The sequence below is a fragment of the Abramis brama genome (assembly GCF_963993115.1).
Source record: "Abramis brama genome assembly, chromosome: 9".
NCBI lineage: Eukaryota > Metazoa > Chordata > Actinopteri > Cypriniformes > Leuciscidae > Abramis > Abramis brama.
Window position 1 is genome coordinate 42,785,341 of NC_139971.1, and position 21,740 is coordinate 42,807,080.

The 21,740-nt window shown below is 36.0% G+C and overlaps 2 protein-coding genes across 6 annotated transcripts in view; one reads left to right on the forward strand and one right to left on the reverse strand.

Moving 5' to 3' along the window:
* LOC311090011 (transcription initiation factor TFIID subunit 4) overlaps positions 1-3,417 on the forward strand; it is a 101,310-nt gene extending 97,893 nt beyond the window's left edge. For 2 of the 3 annotated variants that reach the window (XM_084125110.1, XM_084125109.1), the window contains exon 15: positions 2,883-3,186. In XM_084125110.1, coding sequence (XP_083981236.1) covers positions 2,883-3,056 — 174 coding nt within the window. In that variant the 3' untranslated portion in view covers positions 3,057-3,186. Of the gene's footprint in view, positions 1-2,882 lie in introns of all 3 variants that reach the window. The other variant, XM_084125111.1, reaches the window with a different exon arrangement.
* A 4,955-nt stretch (positions 3,418-8,372) lies between these two features.
* The window catches only part of kctd15b (potassium channel tetramerization domain containing 15b), a 31,436-nt gene continuing 18,068 nt past the window's right edge, over positions 8,373-21,740 (reverse strand). For all 3 annotated transcript variants that reach the window (XM_084124114.1, XM_084124115.1, XM_084124113.1), the window contains 2 exons: positions 20,712-21,017; positions 8,373-11,520 (listed from right to left, as the gene is read on the reverse strand). In XM_084124114.1, coding sequence (XP_083980240.1) covers positions 11,362-11,520; positions 20,712-21,017 — 465 coding nt within the window. In that variant the 3' untranslated portion in view covers positions 8,373-11,361. The remainder of the gene's footprint in view (positions 11,521-20,711; positions 21,018-21,740) is intronic.

A 21,740-nucleotide genomic window follows, 5' to 3' on the forward strand; every position in this document is an offset into this window, starting at 1 on the left:
CTTCCTTTGTCTCTTCCTCAAACTGTTTTTCTTTCTCTCAAACACACGTGAATATTCCGCACACAAACACAAACGCCAGAAGCCCGTCGGCGTGTCCAGGTAGATGGATGCGTTTGATTGGTCCAGGCTATGATTGGCATTAATTGCCATGGCAGAAGGCATGCCTGCCTTTCACATGAGGTCTACTCTGATTGGCCTGATGAGTCCAGATCTTGCTTCTGGAGGTCTTGAGGCCTGAGGGCGTCCCGAGCGCTGCCTGTCCTAAATTCACCCCACCTCAGCACGCTCCACCCGTCAGATCCGCTGACGGCTCGCTGGAGACGAGACACAAGCGGCCACCATGCGTTCGCTGGCGTTTGCAGGATTCCTGTTCCCGTCAGATGGTTTCCATTAAGGGCTCCGTGTGATTTGTGTTTACCGAAAGCAATCAGTCTTAATTGTGCGACGTCTGCTGGAGAGAAAGACTTCGTTTCCGGTCTTCCCATCTGATCTTTTTCTGTTCTTCATGAAAGATGGAGGTCTGACTCAGCTGTGTAAAAATCCGTTTGTTTATTTGACTTCTCCTTCAGTTTATGCTTGAAAGCAGCAGATGAACAGGAAGTCTTGTGAGAATGGGCGAAGAGTAAACTCGTTCGAGGCAAACTGAGTATCTCAGTGTAATCCACTGGTATTCAAGTTTAAGAAAATACATTTTTTGATCATAATAACATCAGAACACCAAATTTTATTTAGGTTTTAGCCCTTATGACTTCATTACATCAACTGTAAATAGAAGAGCGTCAGTGATCATGTGACTCTTTCTTGTGATCATGTGACCCCCCCCCCCCACTTTCAATTCTTTTATTTCAATAAAATTGGGATTTTTTGGAATTAAAGAACAAAAGGATAAACATTGCAGATTTATTTTTATCATATTTACCAGGGGTGCGAATAATTCTGACCACAACTGTATATATGTATATATATATATATATATATATATATATATATATATATATATATATATATGAAATTGTCATGCACTGCAATATTTTATCTGGTAGGGCTAGGGCTGCACGATATTGAAAAACGATATTTAGTTTTTCTGCAATATATTGCGATATGAAAACAATTTCACCAGATGACTTGAATGGCTCTATTTGGAAAGAATGAATAATTCTAGGATGATTGGGATGATTTTGTAGGGTAGTGAATCTGCAAAATAATAAAGAAATTACAAGCATAGATAAGTAATATAGAACAAAGATACAAATTAAAATAAACAGTGCTTTATGTTTTTCAGGTCAGTCTAACAGTATTCAGGTACAGAAATTCAATAATCAAATGTAAAATAACACTGCATAGTCTGAATATATGGAATATAATTCATCTTTGTTAAAGGTGCAGAAGTGATTTTCTCTTTGTATTTTGTTGTTTGATTAACATTAATGACACAGCAGGTTTATTAGGCTGCTGTCACTTTAAGACCGAATGCACTGATCCAATATAATGATACGCATCCGTTTTTTTCTCAGTTCTTTACGTTCACATAAGACATAAGTGAGGATACTCTACGAGACGGGCATTTTGACCGTTTTTTTGTGTATGCACAAGCGTCTTCTTGCGCTCAAATGGTTTAAAATCGCTTGAACGTTTAAACCAACAGGATCTAAAACATGTGCAAATGATAAACTTTCCCTCTATGATGATTAAACTTAGCGATTCATCTAAGAATCACGTGCGTTTCGAACCGTGTTGCCTGATACGTACGGATCAAGTCGAGTCACCTTCATTTATATAGCGCTTTAACAATATAGATTGTTTCAAAGCAGCTTTACAGTGATAATAGCAAGTTAAAGTAACAGAGATTGTTTTGGCTTTACAGCAGCTCTAGAATAAAGTTATTGTCCAGATAAAGTTAGTTTTTATTGATTCACTTCCATTGCAAAGATCATTGGTTATTATAGGGGCCGCTAACACGACACCGTTTTAGATTAAAACAGGAAACGTTTAATGTGTTCTGGCCGTTCATTTGCACGGCAACAGTGTTTGTCGCTCGAGAACGCAAACTTTGAAATCGGTTCCAAGGTGCAAGTTGTGAAAATCTTATCATCTCTGTGTAAACTTCAAAAATGTGAATCTGTGAAGATGGTGACGGCGTGGATATCACGTGTTTAGTCTATAGATGCGCGTTTGAATATATGTGACCCTGGATTACGTCACCAGTCTCGAGTCGCACGGGTATATCTGTGGCAATAGCCAACAATACATTGTATGGGTCAAAATTATAGATTTTTCTTTTATGCCAAAAATCATTAGGATATTAAGTAAAGATCATGTTCCATGAGGATATTTTGTAAATTTCCTACCACAAATATATAAAACATTTATTTTTGTGAGTGAATGCAGCACAATCGTGAACATAAATGAACAACTTTAAAGGAGATTTTCTCAATGTTCCAATTTTTTTGCATCCTCAGATTCCAGATTTTCAATAGTTGTATCTCGGCCAAATATTGTCCTATCCTAACAATCCATACATCAATGGTTTTTTAAAGCTTATTTATTCAGCTTTCATATGATTTATAAATCTCAATTTCAAAAAATGTACCCATGTGACTGGTTTTGTGGTCAATTTGTTTTGCTACAAATTGACATCGCCAAATCACTTGCCTGCATAATACAGAATTTTTTGTCGTTTCCATGCAAACTGGAATAATTTTGATAACGTTTTAACTACAACTACAATCCCTATGACCTAACGTGCTAAAAGTTAGCAATGCTAAAGCGATATATCGTCCAGCCCTATTCAAGCGCAGTGTCAAACGTTACTGGAATCTGTCGTGAGTTGAGTCTTCCAATCCGTATGGTTTAATATGAGATCTGTGTTTTGTTCTCCTCAGGTGTCGGGGAGTTCGGCGGGTTCTCCGGCCGGATCGTCGGCCTCCTCCGGCTCGTCGCGACAGTATTCCCGACAGAGAATAACACGTGTCAATCTCAGGGACTTCATCTTCTACATGGAGCAGGAGCGAGAGACCAGCAGATCTCTCCTTCTGTATCGAGCTCTCCTGAAGTAGTGTACACTAACTGAACTCTGCACACTATCGAGGGATCACCCGACCAACACTTCCTTCAGCCCTGCGACGTGCCTTCAGCCCCATCAGTGTGTGTGACCTCGTGATCTCAGCGTTGCTTTTCAGACAAAAAGGTTTGGGAAAAAAAGAGAAACGACTAAGATGTACTTCACGTTTCCTGGATTCTCCTCAACTTTATTAGGTGAATTGTATTTATGATAGTGAATTTTAAGGCTTGTGTCTCTGGCTTTGAGCCGAGGAGCATTTGTTTGTTGTTTGTTTGTTTGTTTGTTTTTTGTGTATGAATGAATCTGACACTGCATATATCATCACTTTCTTTATCAGTATTTTAATTTTGTTTTCCAGAAATAAAAATATTCTAAAAACAAAAAGTTTAGGCGAAACACAAAAGAGAATTAGATTTTTCTCAAATATCCCCTATTAGCAATTTTTAACAAGTTGTTAAAGACAACATTAAAAATGGAAGCTCGTCTCTTCTTTCCTGTTGTGAGGAACAAATGTGGGCGGGGCTTGATTTTGTCCGTGGGAAATTGATTGGATGGTTGTGGTTTGCTATTGGTGGATCTGATGTGAGTGACAGGTTGCCCCGCCCACATCATCAGAGAAGAGATGTCGCTAATTCTGATTTACGAATGCACATGATTTTAAAACAATAATGATGTGCACGGATAAGTAATTTATAATAAATACTGCATTATTCCATAATAAAATAAAAATCGTCAATTTTGATTTCATATTGACTTTACTTTTTTAGCTTCACTACATTTCGTTTGGTTATGCTTAGAGCATTATTAGAGCATTTTTGCACATTTTTGAGTGTAAAACAAGAGGTAAATCCTGATGAAGTTGAAGTGTTTTTGCAGTGCCGATGTCATTCTGCTGTTTATTCAACACGGAGCGCTTACAGTGAACGATCTTTGAGACGAAACGCCTTGAAGTGATCCATGTACTTTTCTGGAAAAGAAACTGTGTTCTCTAAACCTTATGCAGACTTTCCCAAACATCATCATCATCATCAGTGTAAAACCACATGGAAAACAATTATTTACTTAGTATTTTTGTCTTGTTTTCCATACAAACATCTAAAAAATCTCAAATCAAGTTACATTTACTTGAAGGAAGATGATTTTTTTTGTTGTCTGAAAACAACACTAATATCTTCTCAAAATGAAGTGAGTTTATGCCTAAAACAAGAACTAATATTTGCCAGTGGTGTAAGAAAAATAATCTTGTTTTCCCTTTGAATTAAGATCATTTTTCAGACCTTATTGGCAGATATTTCAAGCACAAACTCACTTCATTTTGATACATTTTTCAGAAAACAAAACTTATTGGGCCCTATCTTGCACCCAGCGCAACTGACTTTGTACAGCGACGCATGTTTCATTCCTATTTCTCACCCGACGCACAGCGGACTTTTCCCTCCACAGACGCACGTCGGTAAATTAGGGAATGAACTTGTGCTCCCGGGGGCGGTTCAGCGAAAAGAGGAGGCGTGTTCCAGCGCAAACGTTCCCTGGTGCTATTTTACAGTTTCAGAAAACAATTCCGCCACAGACCAGGAGAAACCTCGTCTAAAGTCAGCGGCGCGTTCAGAGGCTATTTTAAGGGCGCATGCTTGGCCATAATGTAGCGTGTGCACAACACACACACACTTTGCTTCTCTCATCTACAGACGCAGCAGTTCTCATTTTTAGAAAACCATACATTATTACAAGGAGAAATATTAACACACGAGGGAAATCATTGTTGTGTCCATGAAGATGTGAAAAAATAGGCATAAATCTAGCTTACACATTTACTCAAATTATCATGCGCCTGTTTAACCGAAGCTAATCTGGGTGTGTTTCTCCATCCCCAATGTCACTTCTCTGTGTTTTACGGCCCTGACGAGAACGTCGGTCTCCTCGGCTGTGAACCGCTCCTGGCGTGCGTCTGGCAAATCCGCCATTATAATAGCAATCCGCCATGGAACAAGCGCGTCTGCTCTTAAAGGGAATGTGAGATGAGGCTCTGATTGGTTTATTTCACGTTACGCCCAAACCACACCTATGAGTAATGAAGCGACTTCAGACCAACACATTTTAGATTTGCGTCGAGACCCGCCCACAAAGTTACTTGCGTTTCGCGTTTGCTACTTGCGTTTCAGATCGTTAAAATAGGGCCCAATATCTTAATATCAAAATCAAAACTTAATAGTCATTTTGCTTCTCCAGTAAATGTCTCCTGATTTAAGAATGTTTGGATATTTGTGCTGGAAAATAAGATAAAAATACAGAGGAAGAAGTTTTTTCGCAGCACAATCACAGTATTAAACCCCCCGTAAAAAGCTGAATTTATCGACTAAAACTCTATTTGGAAAACTTTTATCAGCGAGACTTTCATGTAAATAGACTTTTTGATGAATATTGTTTTTAAAAGCATGTATAAATGACTTCCAACAAAAATAACACTTTAAACTCAAGTCTGTATTGAGGAATGAATCCCGATCATGAAGCTTCTGTCTGTCGATGTGGTTTGTATGAGTTTAATGTGTGTCCGTGAGGAGCACGAATCCCGAATCAGGCCAGCAGAGCCGAGCGATAGCAATACCAACACGCAAACACACGTTTGACTTCTGTTCTGAAGCGTTTCTCATCTCGTAAGTCATTCCGTCTTAAAGCGGCACTACATTATGAAGACAAACACTTTCCTTTGGACTGACGTGCGCTGATGAATCTACAATAAGACCACGAGCATGTATTATGAAAGTATTAGCGCTTCATTTTGATATCATGTTTTCATTTTTGTCGTGTAAAACTGGATTTCACTGCCGATTCCTCCTGTTTATGTTAGTGATGTTTAATCTCACTCTGCATTTTCACTGCAAAAAATCATTTTCTCACTCAGTATTTTTTGTCTTGTTTTCCAGTACAATATCTAAACATTCTGACATCAAGATACATTTGCTTGAGAAGCAAAATGACTGAAGATATTAAGTTTTATTTTCTGAAAGTGTATTAACGCAAGCATTTTTAAAATCATTTTCACAAAAGTTTCACGGCCCCCAGAATATGTTGATTTATGAATATCTGAACGTACAATATATCAAAAGCCTCTGCTTTTAAAGAAAGAACCCGTTTTAATTTAAAGAAAGAAAAAAAATGCTTCTTTTTTTATCAACACTTAAATGTAAGTTTCATAAAAAAAGCAACATTTTGAACAAAAGTTGTATCTGTTAATATTATTTTATGGGCATGGCATAAACTAACAATTAACAGTTGTTTTATTATCTAACATTATCAAAGATTAATAAATACTGCGACAAATGTAGTCATGTTAGTTAATGCATTGTTTAACATTTACTAATGGGATGTTAACTTTTTTTTTTAATGTCGATACATTTTTCAGAAAATAAAACTTAATATCTTAAGCCATTTTGCTTTTAAAAAGTAAGTGTATCTTGATTCAAGCATGTTTAGATATTTGTACTGGAAAACGAGACAGAAATGCATTTTTTTTTGCAGTGTATTTTCAAATCAGTGTGCCTGATTATTACAGATATTTTCAGTTATTGATGTCAGTCAGATATTATGATGAAGAACACGAGTCCCGTCCGGGCCGTCCTGTAAGCATTAAGTTTGGTGAGGGTTCGCCGTACATGATGTCAGGAGAGGTCAAGCTCTGTGACCTTTCTTCACTCTGGACCCTCTCGCTCTTCTATGCATCGTGAATCCTGTTCAAGTGTGTGTGTGTCTGAAGGTTTTAGTTTCATTCGTTTTGATGTCTTCAGTGTTTCCAACGTCCAGCCGAAAACTTCGTTTTCTACCTATTTATATTTTATCATTCGCAATACGGTTCATTCCCTGACAGTCCGATGTGAAACAAGCACAAATGTATTTGTTGGGTCGTCTAAAGCGACTTTATTAATCTTCTGATTTCTGATTTCTGCTGGAGGCTCTTTCTATGACTTACGCTTTGTAGCCAAAATATTATTAGATCTCTCTTCATATTGTATTATGTGCACAGCTGGAATTTAATGTTTTGATCTATGGATGATTTGTATATATTGTTTACAAGACCTTGTGTTTATTAGAACTATCTTATTTTTGGTAAATTCTGTACATATCCTGAAATATTTCTGTTTGTGTGAACATACTTCTGTATTTGTACCTATTTTGTAAAGGAATAAATAAGCTGTTTACTAAACTTAAAAATGTTGTTTACATGTGTGTGGTTCACCGTTTCATAACTTTTATGATATAAATGCTATACATTTTTTTTATTTTATGTATTACACATATATATATATATATATATATATATATATTTCTGATGCCATCAGCAGGTATTTAGATTTTTTCTGAAAATATGACTTAATATCTTCATTTTGCTTCTCCAGTAAATGTATTCAAGAATGTTTAGATATTTTTACTGGAAAACAAGACAAAAATACTGAGGAAGAATTATTTTTTTTTTTTTTGCAGTGTATTTTCCTGTTTGTATGACAGATAGCTATTTTAAGTTATTGATGTCAGTTAGATATGTATTTCATAACTTTTTATGAAATAAATGCTGTATATTTATATATTTTTTAAATAATTTTTTGAAATTTTGATTACATGTATAATTGTGTTTATAATTTTTGGATTTTTGTTTTTAATGACCCTACAAGTTTGAATAAATGATCTAAAACATGAGAAAAATATTCTAGATATTTTAAATAAGATGGAAGAACAAAACACTAAACTTAAGATGATTATCTGACAAAATTATTTGGCAAAAAAAATTACAAACTACAGCTACAAGTTTTATTTTGAAAACAATGGATAGAAAAAAAAAAGCAAACATTAATTGACATCTTCACCCTTTATTTAAATATTATTTTTTAAATTGTTTTAAAGATTTAGTAAGCATATTGTGTTTTTGTACTTGGAGTCAATAGTTTTATTTGTGATAATAATGCAATGAAACATGCATAATTATGAAGAAATTATGAACACATGCAAAAACAAGAGAGAACCAACAAAATATTAATAACTGTGTATGTTGTATTCAATGCATGTTTTTTCCTGTCAGCTTGTTTTTCTATGCATTTTTTTTTTTGCATGCAAAATAAAACCTCAAGTCTTTTTTGCCAAATAATTTTATCAGATAAACATCTTAACCAAGTTTATTTTTTTCTTCATATTTAAAATATAAAATATTTAAAATATATATAAAATATTTTCTTCATATTTTGACAGAAGACTGTCAGTCATTTATCAATATTAGTGGCTGATTTATAGAAGTGGATGAAAAGCACAAACAACTGTCCGGTGAATATTACGCCTTTTTTATTATAGCAAATATGCAAGTAAATAAAAAAGAAGACACTGTAAATAAACACATGCCCTTTAATACCACAGTCTAATTATTAATACATTAAATAATGACAATTTTCACCTTGGTAGACGTTTTGAAATGTTGAGGATTTTCTTTTGTCATTTGTATGTACATATCATATTGCTTTGCTCATGTTTAATCCATCAGTCGTCTAGTATTAAAGCGGTGTCAGTGTGGGGTTTTTAACATTGGGTCTGTTTACAAAGAGAAACTGTTTCAATATTCAAACAACTGTACATAGTACCAGCGTTTAGGCCTGATGAAGTGTTTCACCCGTGTCCTGAATGCGTTACGACAACATGTAAAGGAATCCAACGTAAATATGCATCATCTGAAAAGCACAAGTTCTGTTCAGCAAACTTTGATCATCATGTCATGGGATCGACTACATGCATTGTTTAATCCACACCGGGATTCGCTCTTTTGAGTCCGCATGATCTGAGCGCTCTGTGTGTTTTGGGTTTGTAAATGCACTGCCCTGGGAATGCATGCTGGGATGCTCTCTCTCTCTCTCTCTCTCTCTCACTCACACACACACACACACACACACACACACACATGAAAGGGCTGGTTGGTCATTCCCTTTGTGTCAGAACTGGACCAGATCTGGGTCAGATCTGCAGACTCTTAATCAGACGACTGTGTTCATGAACACTTTCAGACTCCAAACCGCATCAATCTGGAGTTTAAACTCGGCTTTACACGGACAATCAGAACGAGGTGGTTTGTTTTTGATCAAGATGTTTGAGTTGAGAAGAAACAGCATGTGTGAGTCACACACACACACACACACACACACAGACTGGAGGAGTTTGTTCTTCTGTTGGTCTTTGATCAGGATGATCAGATGAAGTGTCCTCGACCCAGATCAGTGCTGTGATGATGAAGATGAAGATGATGATGATGACCCGTGTCTACACGATCATAGCAAAAATGTATACAAAACGCCACAACTTTGTATACATGTGGTTGAATAAAAAACGACATAACCCTCCTATTGCCTTAAGAAAAGTGTCTGTTTTTTGATTCTTCAAACTTAAAGAAAAGGTTCATCATGTAAAAAATCACGTTTTAATTTTGAATGATATATTTCACTGTATATGCACACTGGTGTTTAAAAGTTTGGGGTCGGTCGGTTATATTTATGGCTCATATATGTAGTATAGTAGTGGGCAAAAGTGATGTTTGTTTTTAATGTCCCTTCGAGTTCAATGAAACCATCAAAATATGAGAAAAATATTTTTAATTATGAAGAAAAAAACAAAACACTAAACTTGGTTAAGGTGTTTATCTCTATAACATTATTTGGCAAAAAAAGGCAAATTACAGCTATAGGTTTTATTTTACATGCAAAAAAAGAAAAACAAAAAGCTCAGGAAAAGCATATATTGACTAGAAACATAATCAGTTATTAATATTTTGTCGGTTCTCTCTTGTTTTTGCACTTGTTCATAATTTCTTTGTATGTATTATGTTTCATTGCGTTATTATCACGAATAAAACAATCGACTCCAAACACAACTACATAATATGCTTACTAAAAATTCTTATATATATATATATATATATATATATATATATTTATATATATACTGTATAATATTTAAATAAAGGGTGAATATGTCAATTTTGCTAGGCCGGACATCACTTTTAGCCACTACTGTACATATATAGACAATTACTGTATTTAATGTTTAATATGATTTTATTTTTAAAGATTTCATTTGTGTTTGGACAATAGAAGGGTTAAATCTATCGGTTAAAGAGCACATTACAAGCTGGCTTAAAAGAATTTGTTATATGGCAATCAATTGATTATATTTGCAAATACTATCTTTTTTCAGACAGACAGGGAATGTGTGCCTGAAGTGTTGATTTGTTAGTTTACTGTAGTTTACTGTAGTTTTACTGTAGTCCAGTGTGACGAAATTCCCAACGTATCCGTCCTTGACTCGCGCGGTTCCGCATCCGACAACATTTTGACGTCAAAAACAGAAAACGGACAACTTCAAACAATCGGAAAACCTGATAAACTGGGCTAATGAATAACGATTATTCATTCACAAAGATGGTTTAAAAATTAATGCACCGTAGATAGTTACCCTCATTCTGTCAGCTCTCGCACACTCGAGTCTATTTCCACTGAATCTTTAAACACACGGGCGTCTGAGACGCATTTAAGTGCAAACGTATGTGGTGATGAACGCTATGGATTTCCTCTAGACACAATCATATGTCTTCATCTTCCAATGCTTAGCCTCGGGATCCTTACATTTTCTTCGTGACACACACACACAACTCTTTGTGTTTAGCTCAAAACTCTTTTGATTCAAGCATTAGAGAGCTTATAAAACTTTCAACTGTTTAACGATATGCTTAATGTTCTGGCTCGATGTTCTCAACGCAGGCTTTAGAAAAACCCACGTTTGCTCGCAGATCCTTCAAACAAAGAAGCGGAGCGCATTAAACCCTGGACCGCTCCGGCCCCGCAGCTCCGGGGCGTAATAGTGTTTCTGTTTCTCACACAGAACAACACTCCCATCATCCTTCATGTAACAACAGAAATAAACACAAAACTCCATCCTAGTACTGATAACCGCATACAACGGCGCTATAAGGAGTGAAAAACTTTATAAACAACAAGGTTGAAATGAAAAAATCCGTTGGGAGCGAGAAACCGACCCTCGGCCCCTGACGATAGAGTCGTTTTAATCACACGCTGGAAGAGGGGCGTGGCCTGATTCCATATGCGTGAGGACGTCCTCTGATTGGTGGTTCGGGCGGAACAGGAAGTGACGCAGATCCTGTTGAAGTTCTTTGGGTTTGTGTGCGTGTGTGTGTGTGTGTGTGTGTGTGTGCATTACATTCCCCGTGTGAACGCTGCGAGTCTGTGTGTGGAGGGGCCGAGGGCCTGAGTGTGTGTCTAGTCCAGCGGCTCCTGCTTTATCCTGATGGGTGTGTTCATGGACTGACTCCTCCTGTCCTCGCGACACAACACGTACTCGCTGAACTGGGACGAGTCCACTCCTCCGCCACAGGACGCAGACACACTGAAGCCCTTCTGGAAGAGACGCTCCAACACCTGCAACACAAGCACAAGCTCAAACACACACATCTCATCACAGACCCGCTCAAACGTCTGGGGTCGGGAAGGATTTCAAGTCTCTTCTGCTTTGATCAAGAATACAGTAAAAATTGTGAGATATTATTACAACTTAAGGTTGCACTTTATTTGGTTACACTTTATTTTATGGTGTCATTGTTACAGTGTAATTATATATTTAAGTACTGAGTAATATTAATCAACTAAATGTACTTACTATAGGGTTAGGGTAGGATTAGGATTTGGTTTAGGGTTAGTTGCATGTAATTATGCATAATTTACTGTTATTACTATGGTAAGTATGTAAGTATGTAACATGTTACACTTTATTTTAATGTGTCCTCATTACAGTGTAATTTAAGTACTGAGTAATAGTAATTAAATACTTACTATAGGGTTAGGGTAGGATTAGGGTTAGTTGCATGTAATTATGTATAATTTATAGTTATTACATTTACATTTATGCATTTGGCAGACGCTTTTATCCAAAGCGACTTGCATTGCATTTCAAGGTACACATTTTATCAGTTCTTCTTATTCACTACATGTAACATATGTAACAAGGAGGACACAATAAAATAAAGTGTTACCAAATTTAATATTAGTGTTTTCTATGCGAATATATAGTAAAGTGTAATATATTCCTGTGATCAAAGCTGAATTTTCAGCATCATTACTCCAGTCTTCAGTGTCACATGATCCTTCAGAAATCACTCTAATATGATGATTTGATGCTCAAGAAACATTTATGATTATTATCAGTGTTGAAAACAGTTGTGCTGCTTCATATTTTGGTGGAAACTGTGTTTTTAGGATTCTATGATGAATTGAAAAAAAAAAATCATTATTTTATTTGAGGTTGTAAATGTCTTGACTGTCATTTTTTATCAGTTTAATGCGTCTTTGCTGAATAAAAGTATACATTTCTTTCATAAATAATCATACATTTTTGAATGGCAGTGTATTAGAGCTGTAGGCTCATAGAGAACCAGGTTTGAGTTCCTAGTGTATGAGTAAAGGCAAAAAAAAAAAAAAACATGCACAAAACTGTACTTTCGTCTGACTGGTTTATTTAGAGGCTTCATACTATAATACAAGTGAGTATGAGCATGAAAAAATGCACATTATTCATTAATCAACAGCCCTGACTTGCAGAAGCGAACTGCTGATCGCATTCATATTCACTGTAAACTGTCCTTCATATGAAACCCAAATCACCTTCTCAAATGGACTGTTATTTACGTGAGTTTGGAAAACTGATTTTACACCAACAAAACAAACTCTAGGGAACCCTGAAAATCTAGGGTTCATATTCTCTTTTTCTTTTTTTTTTTTGCTTTAATCCTCTGAACCATTCACTCTAAATCACACACATGAGATGCTCATGTTAAAAATATATCAGGTTCGTGATGACAGCCACAGCGGGAAACACACACACACACACACACACACACACACACACACACACACACTCACTCACGCACACACACATCATCCACTCATGAAAGTCTCTGTGAGATCGGCCATCGTCCCTGACACGAGTTCACTCAGAGAAATGACCGTCCAGAGACGTGTTTTTCAGCGGTAACTTATGAGAATGTGTTCGTCGTTTCATAAATAACTGTGTGTAAACAGAACGAGATTAAACATTCAGTAGAAGAGTGACAGCTATATTTAACTGCAGTACAAATGTGGTTACAGAGAAAAAACCTGTGTGTGTGTGAGTGTGTGTGTGTGTGTGTGTGTGAGTGGCTCTGTGTCATGTCTGTCAGTAGAGCCTCTCTCTCTCTCTCTCTCTCTCTCTCTCTCTCTCTCTCTCTCTCTCTCTCTGTGTGTGTGTGTGTGTGTGAGTGAGTGAGTGAGTGTGTGTGTGTGTGTGTGTGTGTGAGTGGCTCTGTGTCATGTCTGTCAGTAGAGCCTCTCTCTCTCTCTCTGTGTGTGTGTGTGTGTGTGTGTGTGTGCAGTGGAACATCTGTCAGTTTGATGAAAGTTCACCAGTGTCCGAGTTGATCCCGGTCCTCCATCACTCTGAGATATGGACGGAGCTTCAGCTTTGGGACACTATGAGTGTGTGTGTGTTTGGCTAAATGTTTTTCCTTTCTGAAGCTGTTCGCGTGTGTCGCTCGCCCCTCTCACTTCCTCAGTGTCTCCATCTCACTGCAGACTCCGTCAATCTCTTTGAATTGTTCTTAAGTTCCCGAAGATGTCATTCATCTGCCGGGATTTTCCAGTCTGAGCTGGTTTATTAGTTCCTTCTCTCACTTTTTCAAGCTAAACGAGCCGTTCCTAAAAGCTGAAGTTACTGTATTACTGAGCAGAGCAAAAAAAGCTTGATTTTTACATCTAGCCACTGGCCACCATAACTCATTTAAAAAAGTGTGCTTAATTGCATTTAATGTGCACTTTAGTGTACTTCAAACCTTAAAAGTATATTTAAAAAACTGTACTTGCAGATAATATAATATGAATTAAATAAAAGGCCACTTAAGTGTACTTAAAAAGAGTAGACTTTCATGAAACACTTAAGTACACTTTTAAAAAGTGCATTGATATGAACTCAATTTTAAATGTATTGAATTGCAACTTGATCACAAGTGTGTGATTACAAATATATTAAAATACATACACAGTATTCAAGTTTCAATAGATAGGACAATATTTTAGATTCTCTTAAATGCTTCTCTGTACATTCTGAATTAAACTTTAACCATATTTCAAAGATAATAAAAGTAATTATAAAAGTATATATAAAGATGTACTTGAGTGGGTCACAAAAGCATTCCTAAGATCAAATAAGTGTGTTTAATCTAAAATTAAACTATAATAGATTTAATTGCAACTAACATGCAATTATGCGAACGAAAACATTCAGTTCAGACTTAGGTGTGTTATTTTAAAGTAGGCCTATTATATCTCTTATTTTAAAAGTATGTTAAAGTGTACTTCTTTTTCACAAGGGTGTTCTGAGATGTTTAGCATATTTATTTCTTATTATAAACCAGATTTGATCACATATAATCACATAGGCAAACCCTATTTTTGCAATGCATTTAGTGTTAATGTGGAGATGTTAATGTGTCTACATAGACAGCACTTTTAAGACATCATGCACGTTCCAGGTGACTGAAATCAACGCATTATTGTCTGGTTTCAGCGATTTCTAAAGCAGCGCGACATGCATCCCTCATCACTAAAGCAATCAATTCTGACAAGATCACAGTGTTTAAAAAAATCCAGTGAATGATGTATAGATAACGATTTTTGGGTCAACGTTTGGAAAACATTATTACGTAAACACTGGAAAACGTTGAATGAACGTTAACGTTACTGGAAGAAAGTTTTTTCATAACTTTGAGGAAGTTCGTGAATAACTTTTTAAATGTTACTAGTTTTAGAACGTTCAGAGAAAATGTACAGTTTTTTCCAATTGCTAACACACTAAAATGACACGCACAGCACAATTATTTAAACTCACACACAGAGAGCAAAACCTCTTCTCAAGTCTCCAAAAGTCGAAACACATTTTCTGCTTTACACACATTTTGCTATTCATAATGGCACTTTTTAAACACACTGAACACGGTTCTCTGCATAACACAACAATCTGACATAACGTATGGAGAGAGAATTGTGTCTTTATTACATGCGAGAAAATAAATGATCTGCGAGAAAAAAAAAATTGAGAGAAAAAGTTATCACACTGATAGCAAAAAAGCATTTCATGAGAGAAAAAAAAATATTTGAGAGAAAAAGTTTTCATACCAATAGCAAAAAATTATAATATTTGAGACTAAAAAAAGTTTTGAGAGAAAGTATTTTCTCATAGAACATAAAAAAATATAAATTTGAATTTTTAAAAATTATTTCTGAGAAAAAAAATCTCTCTCAAAATACTTTGAAAAAAAACTCTAAAATATATATATTTTGCTATCAGTGTGAAAACATTTTCTCAAAAAAAAAAAATTTTCTCTCAAAACGCTTTTCTTTGCTCTCGATGCAATTTCTTGCTCTCGTGTCAGGATTCTGCTTTCACTGTGAAAATTGTGTCATGGGCGGAGCCAATTTCCTATTGGCCAGTCGGGTGAGCATCGTCTTGTCTTGGGAGTCGAACTGAATCATTACACCATTGTTCGGTTCACCGGCATAGATGCCGCCTCTGCCGTAGTTGAGCACGGACACTGCAATGTTTGGGTAAGATGATTCACGGTGATCATAGATGATCATGGACGTATTGCCTGCGATAATTAATGCGATATTGCTCAGCTTGTCAGTGAACTACGGCTCTGTGTTAATGCCGCTTCATCTGAAAGCAGGCGATGGCGATTTACTACTAATCAAGGAACCGGCTTTACTGACGAGATGCGCAGGCCCAGCCCTAGTTCATCATATACAACCTCCTGTACAGTTTTACTCGGACTCAGAATAAACAATTTTGTTTTAAGGTCAATATGATACATTTCCTGTTTGAACCTATAACTTAACTATAACCTAAAATGATTTTTATTCATGTGTTTAGCATCTGTATCTCTCACTATAGGTAGGCTATAGAGCACTATCAGTGTTGTGCCTGAACGGTACATTGAACGATAGTTCATGAACTCGTTCATATTTTGGGTGAACGTGAACTGAAAGTAGCCTACTGTATTACTGCCTGATGAACGTTACTGTGAACTCGTTCATTCTGGTGTCTGTGAACGTCACGCTCTCTCAGTGTAATCTGACACCGTGACTATCGTAACAGACACAAAATTCTTGTAATCTGAACCAGGCATATGATCACCGTGAATCATCTTACCCAAACATTGGAGTGTCCGTGCTCAACTAAGGCAGAGGCGGCATCTATGCCGGTGAACCGAACAATGGTATAATGATTCAGTTCGACTCCCAAGACAAGACGATGCTCACCCGACTGGCCAATAGGAACGTGGCCCCGCCCATGACACAATTTTCACAGTGAAAGCAGAATCCTGACACGAGAGCAAGAAATTGCATCGAGAGCAAAGAAAAGCGTTTTGAGAGAAACTTTTTTTTTTTGAGAAAATGTTTTCACACTGATAGCAAAATATATATATTTGAGAGTTTTTTTCAAAGTATTTTGAGAGAGATTTTTTTTCCCTCAGAAATAATTTAAAAAAAATCAAATTTATATATTTTTTGTTCTATGAGAAAATACTTTCTCTCAAAACTTTTTTTAGTCTCAAATATTATTTTTTGCTATTGGTATGAAAACTTTTTCTCTCAAATATTTTTTTTTTTCTCTCATGAAATGCTCTTTTGCTATCAGTGTGATAACTTTTTCCCTCAAACTTTTTTTTTTCTCTCAGATCATTTATTTTCTCGCATGTAATAAAGACACAATTCTCTCTCCATAATAACGTCACATGTTTTCCATTTCAAAACACTGCCATTCAAAATGACACTTCATGAGCTGATTGGCCGATACATGTGTCACCTGACCAAACACCTCAATGCCTAACTGTTAACACTTCAATCTTTTTTAAGTTTACTGTTTTTTGTGAGCATATTTTTGTTCAGTCCAGTGTAAATATATTATAATATATTATTAATATATCTGCTGTGCATATGTTGCACTGACTTGTTTGGTGAAAAATAAAAAAATAAATGTTTCAACAGTATGTGTGTGTCTCTACAAATATTTGTGAACAATGTGAACAATATTCCAATGTGAACAATCTGAAGAATTTTCTATAATTTTAACTATTTTAGTATTATGGCAAAGCATCCTAAAGATGAGAGTGCTTTTCATTACGCCCAACAGTGTGTAGTTGGTTAGACAAAAATCTGCTAATATGAATGAAGTGTGTGCCATCGTGCAAAAGTTTGATTTTGATAATGCTATATGTAGTTTTGGTTGCAGTGCTTCATTTTGCAGGATATATGAGGTATTATGCAGTTTGGGTGTGTGGTTTTGTGAATTGTGTTACGTATTTTGATAAAACCAGCCTAGTTTGCAAAATTGTGTGTTAGCAATTGGAAAAAACTGTAAAAGTAACAATCTCATAATGTTTGCAAAATAGAATGTTCCCTTAACAGTTTCATGACCAAGAAAACACGTTTTTAAAACATTTTTAAAAAACTGGAACATTCAGAAATAACGTTTTAATGGGAACTTTTGCTAAAGAGCATCTCTGTTAGCTGGGATGGTGCAGGAGTGTTAGAGAAAAGATGATTGTAAATGTATTTCAATCATCACTGAGAAGTATAATGTTTGTGTTTCTGCATATTAGAGCATTGCATCATTGGCTTTAGCAGCAGTCGAGTCTCTCTCGTGGCCTGTGTGTGTGTGTGTGTGTGTGTGTGTGTGTGAACAGTTCTGTTTAAAAGAGACGCATGCTTAAGCGAGAAACAGAGAAATGAGCTTCAGTCACTTCACAGAAATCAACTCGTTTTAGAAAAGAAATAGAGCTTGAGCGAGCAAACAAAGAGAGGGCAGACGGAGACTGACTGAAACACAGAACTGTTGTGTTAGTTGATGCAGCCAATTAATTATATTGCAAGCCATTTAGAAATCTATAAAAGAAGCATAAAGGGGTTGAGGCTGTTTGAGAAAGTGTAAGTATGGTATTAAAAAATGCAATACGTGTATTTCAACCGCTCTGGGCGTTGTTACGTTGGAGTCTTTTTTAAAAAGGAAGAGCTGTGTCTTAAAAAGGAGAAACGTGTAAATTATGCATTTCATTTTCTAGCCTCTCTTTTCTTCTCGCTCTTGCCTTTTGTTTTTGAGGGAGTGAAGAATTAGGGCTGCACATGAAAAGGCGTTTTGTTGCGTGTTTTACTCGAGCCTGAGGGGGCGCTGTCGAGGTGTGTGTGTGTTCACGTTAGTTCAGATACAGGTTAGGCCTCGTTCTCATTAACATATATCATAGAGATGAAATGTATGAAAATATTGGTTATAGTAACCAAAACGATCACGATTATCAATATCATCACGGTATTGTTCAAATATGCTGGAAGTGTTCAGAAACTACACTGAAATCAAGTTTAGTCGAAAACCAACAAACAATATAAAATAACATAACAATAACAATAAAATTAGCTCGTTTTGTTTGCATGAACATTAGAATAATAACATTATAAATGATGGCCGGATTTTAAACGAACAAGAAATATTGGTTGGATGACGTACAACATCACATTTTATTGACATGTACAAATACAGTTTTGACAAAAAAAAAGTTTATTGTAAAATAAACCTCACATTTCAGGCCTATGAAATCTGTTTTTTTTTAAGGGATAGTTATATATAACGATTATATGCGTCTGAAAAAAGAAAGTCATATACACCGAGGATGACTTGAGGGTGAGTAAATCATGGGCTAATTTTCATTTTTGGGGGAACTATCCCTTTAAATTTAGTTTTGTTTTTACCAAATTTTGTGTTTTCTGTTGCAAGTTTTCTGAATTGCATTTTAATGATTTAATTAAATGTTAATGAAAAAAAAAAGCATGTCTAATGAATTGAATTCATAAAAACAACAATTTTAATCATTTAAAAAACAGAAATTCTTGTGTATTTTAACAAAACATTAATTTAATTTATCTTTTAATCATATGAAATTAAACTTTTTTTTGTCAAACAAAGTGCTGCACAACAGAGATTTACCATATCCATATATACCATGATGATTCCATAAAAAAATTAAGTTTTAAAAATAATGTATTATTATTATTAGTGTTAGTATTATTAGTATATTGAGATGTAGCTAAATTCTACTGTACAACAGTAATATATTTCTGTCACAAATTCTCCAAGTTAAACCAAACTTGTATTTTGATGGGTTGCCATGAAGACTTTTCTGTATCGCGATAAACATTTTCAACATGATAATGATAATCGTTCAATGATAATCATAAATGTTTCTTGAGCATCAAATCATCATATTAGAGTGATTTCTGAAGGATCATGTGACACTGAAGACTGGAGTAATGATGCTGAAAATTCAGCTTTGATCACAGGAATAAATGACACTTTACTATATATTCACATAGAAAACAGATATTTTTAATTGTAATAATATTTTACTGTTTTTACTGTATTTTTGGTCAAATAATTGCAGCTTTGGTGAGCAGAAGAGACTTATTCACTGACCTCAAACTTTTCAATGGTAATGTACATTTTGGTTAAATGAGATATTTTATGATATATGATATTATGTCAGGACTAAACCTGTGATGCTGAAAAACACTGTCTAGATAGGCAGCACTAGTGTCAGCCACACATCTAGTGATGATGAACTTGTTATTTATTTCAGCATTTACACTGATTTTCTTAAAGGAACACGCCAACTTTTTGGGACTTTATCTTATTCACCTTATCCCCCAGAGTTAGATAAGTCCATACACACCCTTCTCATCTCCGTGCGTGCCGTAACTCTGTCTGACGCACCCACCGCTAGCCTAGCTTAGCACAAAGACTGGAGGTAAATGGCTCCAGCTAGCATACTGCTCCCAATAAGTGACAAAATAACGCCAACATTTTCCTATTTACATTTTTTGTAGTCACAGTGTGTACAAATAACAAGGTCACATGAGACGCAGCCATCTTCTAACCGTATACATACTGGGAACTATATTCTCAGAAGGCGAAGCACTGCTACTTCTGTGGAGTGATTTACTCCAACTCTGAGCAAACTCTCTGCTCCTCACCACGGGGCTTCTCAGGTGTTGCGAGCAAATCACTCCGCCCAAGTAGCAGTGCTTCGCCTTCTGAGAATATAGTTCCCAGTATGTATACGGTTAGAAGATGTCTGTGTCTCATGTGACCTTGTTATTTGTACACGCTGTGACTATACAAATCACAACATGTAAATAGGAAAATGTTGGCGCTATTTTGTCACTTATTGGGAGCAGTATGCTAGCTGGAGCCATTTATCTCCAGTATTTGTGCTAAGCTAGGCTAGCGGTGGGTGCGTCAGATAGAGTTACGGCACGCACGGAGATGAGAAGGGTATTTATGGACTTATCTAACTCTGGGGGATACGGTGAATAAGCTAAAGTCCCAAAAAGTCGGCGTGTTCATTTAAATCCGCCCACGTAAAGACTAAGCAGAAGAAACGTGACGTTCCTCATGCAGGAATAAAGTGTCCTGAATGCTGTCTGGAGCAGATAAGAGCAGCACACCAGTAAATATCCCCAGTAAACGTCTTTACCTGCACTGAGTTCAGTCTGCAGTATCCGTTCAGCGGGAAGCGGATGACGTGCGTCGGGTCCTGGTTCCAGCCAGCGTTGACCGAGTTACACATGACGTCGCCGGTCTCGGGGAAGACCTCCTCGATGAGCACCTTCTCCCCGCTGAGGGCGATGCGCTCGCCGAGGTCAGGGGTCACGCGCACCACCAGGCAGTCGCAGGGTTGAGCCAGGCGTCTCTGCTCCCGGTCCTGCTTCCAGCGCTCCAGCTCCTTGATCATCGGAGACAGCTGGTAATATCGCGCCTCCTCGTACAGGAGGTGGAATTCCTGAGCAGAGACGTTAAACATTAGACATTTAGATCTAAACATCCTTATTTTAAACAAGATGTATTTACTTGAGAGGCATTTTTTTACAATTTATATATACACTACCATTCAAAAGTTTGGGGTCAGTAAGATTTTTTAATGTTTTTAAAAGAAGTCTCTTCTGCTCACCAAGGCTGCATTTATTTGATTAAAAACAATTTAAAAAAACAGTAATATTGTGAAATATTATGACAATTTAAAATGACTGTTTTCTATTTTAATATATTTTAAAGTGTAATTTATTCCTGTGATCAAAGCTGAATTTTCAGCATCATTACTCCAGTCTTCAGTGTCACATGATCCTTCAGAAATCACTCTAATATGAGGATTTGATGCTCAAGAAACATTTATTACTATTATCAGTGTTGAAAACAGTTGTGTACAATTTTTTTTCAAAATTCTTTGATGAATATAAAGTTCAAAAGAACAGCATTTATTTAAAATAGAATATTTTCTAACATTATAAATGTCTTTACTGTCACTTTTGATCAGTTTAACTCATCCTTGATGAATAAAAGTATTGATTTATTTTATTTCTTTCCCCCAAAAATAAAAATAAAAATCTTACTGACCCCAAACTTTTGAACGGTAGTGTTTAATGTTACAAAAGCTTTAGATTTCAGATAAATGCTGTTCTTTTGAACTTTCTATTCATCATAGCATCATGAAATAAAAATTTAAAAA